Below are 10838 nucleotides of genomic sequence, written 5' to 3'. Positions count from 1 at the left end.
TGTGTGATAAGTCGATCATGGCGCCCCGATATCTCCTTGTAGCACATATGCCAGTGTTTTCCGTATCATAGTGCCAGCTCGTACTCAGCGAAGGGTCCGCATTTCATAAAGAATTCATCGTTCGTATTAGCAAGGACGCTGATTGAGTATTTCAACAGGTTGTAGGTAAGCATATATCAAACGCACGTTGTTGTAGAGACCGTAGCTGCTGTTTCAGTGGCATGTCACCCGTGTAAAAAAGCGCTTGAGATATTCCGTATTGTTTGAGGTGCATTGTTATTGTATTTGTGCAGATTTACAGGTTGTTGTGCCGCATAGTAATCATATGAGCCGCATGCACTGTAGAGTACTGATAATGCATTATTTGCCACGTCGTGCACACCTAGCTGAAAGTACAATTTACCTGGCTACAAAATGCACTGAAATACGCATTTTCATCAGTGAAAGAAGATCTAAAACACTTGTCTGTGTGCTGCTAGGCAGGGATCAAGAAAAATCATACACACACGAAAAGTATATATTACTATAACAATATATATGCATATGCTTATACATAAGTTACATCATATGTATAGACATCTCATCATATTAGGTGTTACAAAAACATTTCCCACTTTTGATCCTTAATAGTTCAAAAGCTATATATCAGATAACACTGACATTGATAATTATGAGCAACAGCTGAACAGTGTACAGTTTTGTCGGCGGGAATTCATATATGAAAGCATAAATCAGTTTTTGATTTATTCTTAGGTTATGATTCGGATTTTGCTCTATTTTCAACCCTCTGTACAAAACTTTAGCTTTGCACAGGGGTCAATTGGTGCGTACATAATGGAATGTGTGGTTCACACCCTGACAATGGTCCTGAACAATGGCCAGGGTCTTAATGCTCTATTACATATTCATGAGAAATCCCACTGTCACAGCTAGTCTTTACTCATCCTAAAATGTCGTGTATGCAAGCACATGAAAACATGCGTTTTTTCATGTGCGTGCATTTTACCCTTTCCCATGCATTTAGGCTATCAGTGCCCAGGGCAATTCACATGAATTATTGATAAAGCATTCATGTGCCTTGGAGCGAGAGACCAGAAGCATAGTCAGCAAAGCTCTAAAAGGTGGTATTCGTGGTATTCATGTCTATTGTTCTGAGTCATTGTAAGCACATTCTGGGGTATGACCCCAGAATATCTGTCTGAATCTTTTGATTATCTCTCATCCTTATTCTTTGCGTTTGGGAAACAAACTTAAATTACCCAAGCCTTATAATGAATTTCTCAAAAGATCATTTACATATCGAGCGGCATTTATGTATTATAACCTACCACCAGCTGCTTGATCAGCCTTAAATTTAGATGTTTTTTACGGATATATACAAATTTATGAATCCCAGTTGCAATGTATTGTTTACTGTGACAGGATAACCGGCTTTCTTCGTTCTGTTCTGTTGTGTTATGTAATGTTTGACTATGTAATGTTATGTAAGTTGTTACCTCAAGCCCAGTATTTTTTTCTCTCAATCTCTTTCCGATTTTATCTCCATGTATCATTCTGCCTTTTTGCATATTGTAAAGCCTTGTTTGATTTCTATGTAACTGGACCCCATAGAAGACCAGTGGTGCTATGGCGGCACCCCTGAATATGGGCTTTCCAGCCGTTTTAAACTGTATATATTTTGTATATGTTTTTAACGGAAATAAATACCTACCTACCTACACTCACATACACATCATTGGTTACTGTGTAAAGTTCAATTTTGCACAGAGGGTTCAAATTTCACCAAAATCTGGAACTTAACTTTAAAAATAAATCACGATTAAAAGAAACTGATTCATGCTTTCATATTCAAATCACCTCCAAGTATATTGTACACTATTAGTTATGACTCATATTAATGACAGTGTTATCTGATATACAGTTTTCCAACTATTAAGGATCAAAAGTAGGAATGTTTTTATAACTCTTTAGTAACATGTACATATACATTAGTTATTAATTATGTCCAATTTTTACTTTTAACTGCCTTAGTACTGATGTCCATCTTACCTTTTTTTTTCTTTCGTTTTTTTTTCTTCCAAGATTTTCACCATTCTCATTGTTGATCAGAAGGCTTTTATCGGCAACATGAAGGTGCATTAATATGAATATTCTCTCGCGGTGACGAAGCTTTTTATCTCTACTCGATAACAGAATGAAATTTGATACTATTATTCCCTGAAAATCGCAAATACAATACCCTCTGTACTGTAGTGAGTACTTTCAGGCCTAAATTCGGGAATCTGCCTGAAAACGAGAAATTACTGCGTTTTTCACGACGCGCTGTTTTCATCTCTTAAGAGTAGGAGATAATGTATACCCTGATCACTTTTAAAGAAAGCTTTCTTGTACAACAGTCATCAAATACATATAAAATACGTTGAAGGTTTCACAAACTTTCATAAGAGGAACGTATGGAAACTACCACTTTCTAGTAAACACATTCAATGAATCAAGGACATTTTGTGAGCAGGCCTTTGAGACTGCAGAAAACTAGAAAATAGACTTACCACGGGCCGTTTACTGGTGTCAATCCAAGGTCAGCTTTCTCGTACAGCCTGTTGTATAGATGGTCGGAGAAATCAAGGAGTAGAATCTCTTCGCAATAATTTTATACCGTTTTCGTAATGTATTCAAATTTCTGGATGTTTTATTCCAGGGAATATAGCGACGAGCTTTATATTCCACTAACCTGCTCTTCTTGAATGAAATTTAATTGCCGGAACCTAGTTTGCATATAATCATTCTTGCTGCAATAGCCATGTTCAGACATATTTCTAGTCGGAGTAAAATTTTATAGCGCAGCAGTTAGGGAATTCAAATTTATACTCATCTTACCACGACCCAGTGTCCACACGACGGTCGTGGGAAGAAACTCCGACCAATTTACCACGGCATTCGCGGGGATCACCGTGGAGCGTCGGTGTATCTTCCGGAAGTGGTAGCGCCGCGCACGTCGACCATACGATTGTTTTTTATCAGTGGCATTTATCTTCTCCATTCTTGTTCATGAGAATTTCTGAGCACTAGCTTCTCCGTCTCGATCGACTAGGTTAGAATTGTACTGCAAGCGAACGTATACTCGCATTTGACTCCGGAAGTTTTACCTAGGTCGTATAAGGTTTGTAAGGTCATAGATACTCCGAGGGCTTGTCCGAACGGGCAATTTACTCTGACCGGCTAGTCGTGGTAGTGAGATACTCCTGAAAAAACTCAGGAGTATCTTGGTCGGAGGAAGAGGTCGTGGCAAGTTCCCCCGACCGGAGGAAGTTACCACGACCTTGTTCAGACGGGCAATACTCCGACCTTTCCTCCGACCTTCCTCCGACCAAGCTTCCTCCGACCCTTCCTCCGAAGTTACTCCGACAAAAACTGCCTCCGTCTGAGCGCAGCTTATGTCGGACAAGCATCGGATAAGCTTTCAGGTTGTAAAGAACAACCTTTCATGTTTGTTTAAAAGGTATGCATGAAATTTTGCTGTTACAAAAACCGCCTATTTTTGCAAATTTATGTGTACGTTCTAGATAACAGATCAGCAGTTTTAATCTTGCAAATTTCATTTGTAGAGGGAGACAAAATGAAGAAAATTCACCTCAACCTTCCCCCCTCAGATTAATCTATTCTCTGTTTTCAAGATGATCAACTCTTTGGATATTGCCCTGTAATCTCCTTTTAGATGAAATCAGATACTAAATTCCCCTGTTGTTCTCTGTTTTGTCTCCCTATATATATATTGTAGCAATTTTGCCGTGTTATCAACGATGGCGCGGTCGGGCAAGCTTCGAACGATCTTCGCCATTTCACTCATCGTCTTCCTCGGCATTGGTTCCTGGGTCTCTGTGGCCGGGATCTGGTGCGAGTTACCCATCCTCATTCTTGCAGGAATCCCCGAGCAGTACAGAATCAACTCCTACGTTGTAACCGTCACCAATCTGGCTGTGGTGGTGCCCTTGTCGCTCCTGCTCATCAGTAAGCGCGTATCTCCGGGATCTCTTCGGGTTGAGATTCCAGTGAACCACCTTCTAGGTATCCTTGGCACGCTCTCATCTCTCCTCTTGATATTCTTCTGGAATCGCTTCACAGAATGGCGATCCATCGAACAACAGCACAGCACTGCGTTCTTGTGTCTGTTGTTTGTGATGGCGGCGGTATGCACCACGTCCGAATCAACCTCCCTGCGCTTCGCGTCCGTGGTCAAACCCGGCTACTTGAACTGGTTCTGGATCGGACAGGGACTCGGATCGTTCCTCCCGGCCCTGTTAGTCCTCGTTCAAGGATTCGGGATTTCCTGCACCACAATGCAGCCATACACTGTGGAAACGACCACGCAGATCGACAACATCACGTGCTCAAACGAAGATTGTGTTTATTCTTTCAACTTTAGTCCAGCTTGCTACTTCTCCTTGCTCCTCGTGTTCGTCGTGTTGTCGCAACTTTCTTTCATATTTCTGAACACCCTGCCATGTGTGGAACACGAATATAATTCGTCTCTAAATTACAGGCGGTACCATGGCTGCACTGGGGTAGTCCTAGACGAGTCATCAAGCCCAGAAGATCGCGGATGGCAGCTGGATCTCCCGCTCGGCCGCGAATCCCGTCGTGCACTGCTGAACCCCTCAGAAGTACTCGACGAGGAAGAAGAAACGGGGAAGTTAAGGCCGGGACCTCCTTCCTTTGACGTCACGGTCCTATACCTGACACAGTTTCTCATCTCATTCGTCTCCTGCGGGGTCATGGACACGGTGGAGAGCTATTCAGCTGCCGCCTACGGCCACGGCACGTTCGTGGTGATCGTACCGCTGAGAGCCATGGTAGCGGCGGTCTCTATTCTCTTCTTCCTCTTGAGACCACGCAATAGCCTGAGGGTCGTTTACACCTGTCTCTTCTTCGGTATTTTGGCGTCTGCCTACTGCATGTATGTAGCGTCGAGTCCAGTGCCACCACTGCGTGGAACTCTGGCTGGAAAAATAGTCATTGTAAGTACATTACAGTAACCACGGAACTGGAGGGGGCTGATGTGGCTGCATTCCCACCCCTACCCCCCCCCCCCCCCACCCACACACACACACACACTTAAAGAAAACGGTCTTTAAAGATTATTTTAAGAAAAGGACAAGAAACATTTGATTAGCGAGAGTTCCACCCAAAGATTCTTTGCATCGTAAGGGTGGGTCCAGGGGTTCTTTATAGAGAGCATTGATACTTGACCCAACTGAGCATTGTATTATCACGGATTCCCAATCTTGATTATTCACTTTACAGACGTATGTATTACAAGCTGTTAACCTCTTGTAATATCCACATGTGTAGTGTCGTAGTGTTGTTTGTACATAAAGTTAGCACTCACATTTTTTTTTTTACAGTAGCGTCATAAGTTCAAAGCTTGCTTTATTCGTAAACTTGCCATCACGAACACAGGTTCATGTAACATGTTTAATCGTGACTGAAAAGTTTGGTCATTTTTTTATTTGTTACCGTTGTTGTTCTTCTTATTCGTCGTCATCTCCTCCTCCCTCCTCTCCTCCTCCTTCTTCTATTCTTCTTCTTCATCATCATCGTCTTTTTCATCATCTTCTAATTCCTATTCCTCCTTTTTTATTTTTATTTTGGTTATAACGTCTGTTTTATATAGACAATCGCTTGGCTATTGGAAGGACTGTTCCTAAATTACTGCCGAGTGGGCCATCCTGTGGATGCTGCGGGGTAACCGACACCAGTCTGACTTCGCTCATCCGCGGGGGCGTGATCGGACAGCTAGGAGGGCTGGGCGGATCCCTTATCATGTTCGTGCTCATTAACGTCCTTGGCCTCTTCCACACCCCACAGGACCAGGGGGCTGGATGTGGAACACTCCTGCCGGACCCTTGATCTACCACATGGGTGTGTCTTGTAGTGTTAGCCGTGAATCGAAGATGATTTACACACTAAAATCGGATCCAACTGGTATCAGTTGATCGTATTAAGATGTACACATTGACGTTCGAACGTTATCCACGCGGATGATCCTCCTCCATCAATCGTCCGTGGAAGAAAACCATCACGTTTGAAAAGCATTGTCCAGGGACATGTTCCTTGTGTTCCCGCCTTGAAAATGGCGATGCTTTAAGTTTCATCCGTAGCTTTACTGATCTGATACGAAGTTAAAACGTGGGTATTCTGGATTTTTTTCCATGTTAAGTGCTGATTGGCATTATGATCTTGTGATTGGTGGACAGTCCTTTTCTCACTAACATTACTTTCTTCTTGTTGCCTGCTGTATGCATGTATATATTCATAATACATATATAATATATATGTGATTATATATACCAACATAAATCTACGAGACGTATACTTGTATAAACAGTATACCTTTCCCTGCATGTAAAGGGAAGCTTAAGCATGAACATTATGCCTATAGTATGCCTATCATACACTTATAATATGAAAAGTCTGATCGCAAAAACAAGTTGACTTAATTCATGTTAAGCTGAAATATGTGCGATTGAGCAACAACAAAAAGAACAAAAAAGAATAAAATAAGAAAAGTGAGTTTTATAACTTCAAGGAGTAATTCTTATCATGTGACAAGCGAGGTATCACTGGAAAGGTTTTACCTTGCTCTATCTGATGATGGACTTACAGTGTGCAGAAATGGCGCCTAGCCCATTACGTATCATATGTACATATATATATATATATATATATATGTGTGTGTGTGTGTGTGTGTGTGTGTATATATATATATGGTAGACCTGCACTTCAAAATAAGATCTAGTTCATATTAGTCATACTAGTTACATTTCTTCCTATGCATATAGACAGAAGCGTAAGCATAAATGTAATGCAAAGAGAAATATATATATGTATATATATATATATAGAGAGAGAGAGAGAGAGAGAGAGAGAGAGAGAGAGAAGCATGATATGGACATGATTTTATGCGACCCGGTATGATGCGTGCAAAACGTGATAAGTTTTCCAACTTGTGACCTTGCGGTTTATGCATTCCCACCTTGAAGGAGTGTACTTACTGTATATAATTATATCAGCCAGTGACAACCAGCCTTTCATCATTGTTCTCTGTAGGATCTTACTAGTTCACCTCCATGTCTGTATACTACACAAAGGATCTATGTATTTGTGGGGGAGTTAAGATATCAAGGATGAAAGCGACTGTTGATTTAAGGCTCTATACCCTGTATCGGTAACCTTGCTGGCTTGTTGACATTTGTATGTTAAAGTTCATTATTATGTCAAGTAGTCAACATCTTGCCGAGAACATGAGAATAATGCTCAAATCACCGGCACAGCTAAACGTCATTCACCAGCGCTAAACACACATCGCATCGCTTCAGTGATTTACATTCCACCGCCGTAGTCAACAATGACATGGTGAATTGTACATAAAAGTAGTCTGTGTATTCATGGCGGCAGTGTGCATATCAAAAAGAAATACTGATATATACTTTTGTGGTATATATATCATGTGAATAACTACAGCATTGTGACCCCTGCAAATCAAGTTGGTGGTATGTGAATGACAATAGCATTGTGACCTCGGCACTGGTGGGCACAACTAGCCAGGGGCTATCCCCCCCCCCCCCCCCCGACACACACACGCACATATTACACTTTCGGTTTAAAAAAAAAAGAAGAAAAAAAGAAACACAATCTATGACTTTATAGGCTTTCACTTCGAGATCATTCCCATAAAAGGTTGTAATGTTCACCCACCCTACTATGATGCATTCTCCCTACCAACTCGAGTTTTCCTTCAATGAGCATTATATTTGGTGTTTCGTTCCTTTGTGTGCTTTTCTTCACCATATTACATTTCTGTTATGAGTGTTGCGATGGTATTAAAATGTCATTTTGTATCAAACAAGCAAGCGGACATGAGCGTTATGAGGGATAGAGAATAAAAGCCTGTTTTAAGTGTGTCAGGTTCTAATGTGTTGCATCTTTAATGAACAGTCGTGCAAAATGGCTATCTTGCATTTCAGAGACTACGCCTACATGCACACACAACAACGCACACACGCACACACGCAGACACACACAGAGACACACACAGAGACACACACACATCCATGTACACATGCGATTACTTGATTGTTTGAAAAAAGACAGTGTTTCAGTTTTGTTTTCATGTTGCAAATACACAGTCAAAAAAAGATTTATAAATAGAAATGTAGATTACATAGATCGATAGATAGATAGATAGATAGATAGATAGGCACATAGACGGATAGATAGATAGATGGAGTGTGTGTTTGTGTGTGTGTACGTGTGTACGTGTGTACGTGTGTCTTTATGCTTTATATGTCTTTCTCTCTTTTGCTCTGACTTTTGTTCTTCTTTTTACCATAATTTTTATGTCTGATAATCAACCGGAGACTCATTTCACAAAGATGCCCACGATAGATTGATAGTGAGTTGTAGTAGTTCCTACTTGAAGACACCCATCCGTAGCAATGCCTTAACTGCTCAATGCTGATTGGTTGTTCCTGTCCTGTTGCCATAGCACTACACGTTGCAATATTATCAGTGCATGCTTCATTAAAGAACAAAGAGGTCCCGGATTAAAGACGTCTAACACAGAAACAGAAATGAAACCGAGAACAACAAAAAACAACTCTGCCATTCACGCACGCCCTCTTTCATCTTTAGAATGCATTTTACTCGTCTTTTCCTTTTCTTTTCTCAGTGCAGTTTCATTACTCCACGAGTTTTTGCAGCCTTTATTCACATAAATTAAGGATTTAAACCTTGAGAAATATCGATTCATATTGACAACACGAAGAGCACTAGTTATTTATATGAAATGGATCGGCCAATGAGAGAGAAGTATACCCAAAAAGGCCAATCAATGTACTACATCCCATATCAGCCATCAGCGTGCAGCATTACGTAAAGTTACGATAAGCCAGAGAGACCAGTGCGACGCATGGGTGTATTTAAGAGGTTACAAGAAAATTATATAGCTTTGCAAAAAAAAAAAAATAGTATATGATAAAAAGGTGAGGTATGGGGAACTCTTTTACCCAATTTCACTTGTATTAAACTTTTAGACTTACTAAACTCTTGACTTCTGTATCAGCACACAAGCATAATTAAATGAGTTTTGTCTTGGGGAAAGTGTTATTTTCCCTGCGTTATTTCATTCAGTTCAGGAAGTGAGATTCCTAATGCCTAATGCCTGGGCCCTGTGCTACACCCGACTACTGACGTATAGACACAGACACAGACACAGACACAGACACAGACACAGACACAGACACAGACACAGACACAGACACAGACACAGACACACACACACACACACACACACACACACACACACACACACACTCATGCATATATCAGGACTCGGCATTAGCGGTGGCCCGAGGCCACCAAAAAAAAGATTAAAAACAACAACAACAACAACAAACAAACAAAACATGTCGAGCCTCTAAATTTTTCAATAAGGTTTTTCTAGTGATTCCTTTTATTTCGGGCCACCAAAATCTCAAATTCATAGATTTTAGTGGCCATCAAAGATGGTCACTAAAATTCGAGCCCTGCATAATAACACATTGTACACACAAACACGCACACACACTAAAATTGCTAAGGAGTCAGTCATTTCCATTATTATCGATGGAGCCAGTATGAGCTATCCATTAACGTGCACTGCTCTTGAAAATGTGGCAACATCAAATAATTTGCAAAATTTCATTTTATGATATTACCATTTGTTAAGAAATAGGTGATGTGCATCAGTAAATTGCTCACTTCCTTTGATTTCTTCGATGCTTCCAAGGTCTTCCCGCTTTGACAAACTTTTCAAAAATTTGATCGCCAATCTGCGCCATTTATCACGACTCTGAGAAAAGAATGTCTCAACAAATTGCGTAACTGGAATAGTATAATTTCGCCGTTTATATAATGTCCTTTCAAATCCATAGTGGCAGAATCTACGTCACATCCCTCTATGGCTACGTTTATCATCTTTCCCCTGTTTAAACGGCTTTCAAAAGCCGTTTCCAAAGCCCTTTAGAAACGGCTTCCAAAATAGTTGCGTTTATCAACTCTTCGCGAACACGATAACTGGTCTGTCACTGCACATCTGCATTACGTAATTCGACCCGAGGAGAAGAGGTCATAATAAGGCGTGCATTGTTCGTAACTGAAGTACAATACTACAAAGCCGTTTCAAAACAGCTTTGCGTTTATCAACTTCAAAAGGCTTTTACAAACAGGTTTCTGAAAACCTGTTTAGGAAACCTGTTTGGAAAGCCACAAATTTGCGTCTTTCGAAAAGGCTTTCCGAAAGGGCTTTCAAAACAGCTTTGCGTTTATTAACTCGTAAAAATTCCTTGAAAGCTATTTGGAAAATCCGTTTCTGCCGAGAAAAAGAGTTGATAAACGCACCCTATGTCAAACAGTAGCAAATGAACGGGATATCCTATAAAGTGCTGAAGTGATAAAGTCACAGTCTTTTTATACAGCTTGGGTAGGAACAAGGTGCGTGCAAAGACACTTGGACCAGATGAGGTTGCTTAGAGCCAGTTTCCATGGTGATGAATGGCTATGACATCACAATGAATGGTACTCTATACGGTTGTGCCAAGTCCAAGTGCGTCGTTTAACTCGGCTATGACCAACTCCAGGTGGTCGAAACAGTTCGCTTTGTCTTGGTCGTTGTCGCTGGGGGCGCTGTCACATGACAGCAACAAAGATCCTTTCCATTTACAGGTTTTCTTAAAAAGGGAGGATGAAGAAAATACAATGTCATGTCAATTATAGGAGAGTACAGAATTTCAACAGATTAG

General features: G+C 40.8%; 2 protein-coding genes across 2 annotated transcripts in view; one reads left to right on the top strand and one right to left on the bottom strand.

Annotated features, from left to right (window-relative positions):
- Positions 1–3800: 3800 nt before the first annotated feature.
- LOC139730381 (solute carrier family 52, riboflavin transporter, member 3-like) lies at positions 3801–5907 on the top strand. The gene is made up of 2 exons (XM_071641247.1): positions 3801–5019; positions 5672–5907. Exons 1-2 carry the CDS (start codon positions 3801–3803, stop codon positions 5905–5907), a joined length of 1455 nt encoding a protein of 484 aa, XP_071497348.1.
- Positions 5908–10619: 4712 nt separating this feature from the next.
- The window catches only part of LOC139730380 (uncharacterized), a 73453-nt gene continuing 73234 nt past the window's right edge, over positions 10620–10838 (bottom strand). Inside the window, exon 50 of the mRNA XM_071641246.1 lies at positions 10620–10766. Coding sequence (XP_071497347.1) covers positions 10620–10766 — 147 coding nt within the window. The remainder of the gene's footprint in view (positions 10767–10838) is intronic.

The sequence above is a fragment of the Diadema antillarum genome, unplaced genomic scaffold (genome assembly GCF_040938485.1).
Source record: "Diadema antillarum isolate AM-2024a unplaced genomic scaffold, OU_Dant_1.0 seq00000304_RagTag, whole genome shotgun sequence".
Lineage (NCBI taxonomy): Eukaryota > Metazoa > Echinodermata > Echinoidea > Diadematoida > Diadematidae > Diadema > Diadema antillarum.
This window is presented reverse-complemented; position numbering and strand designations above follow the sequence as displayed.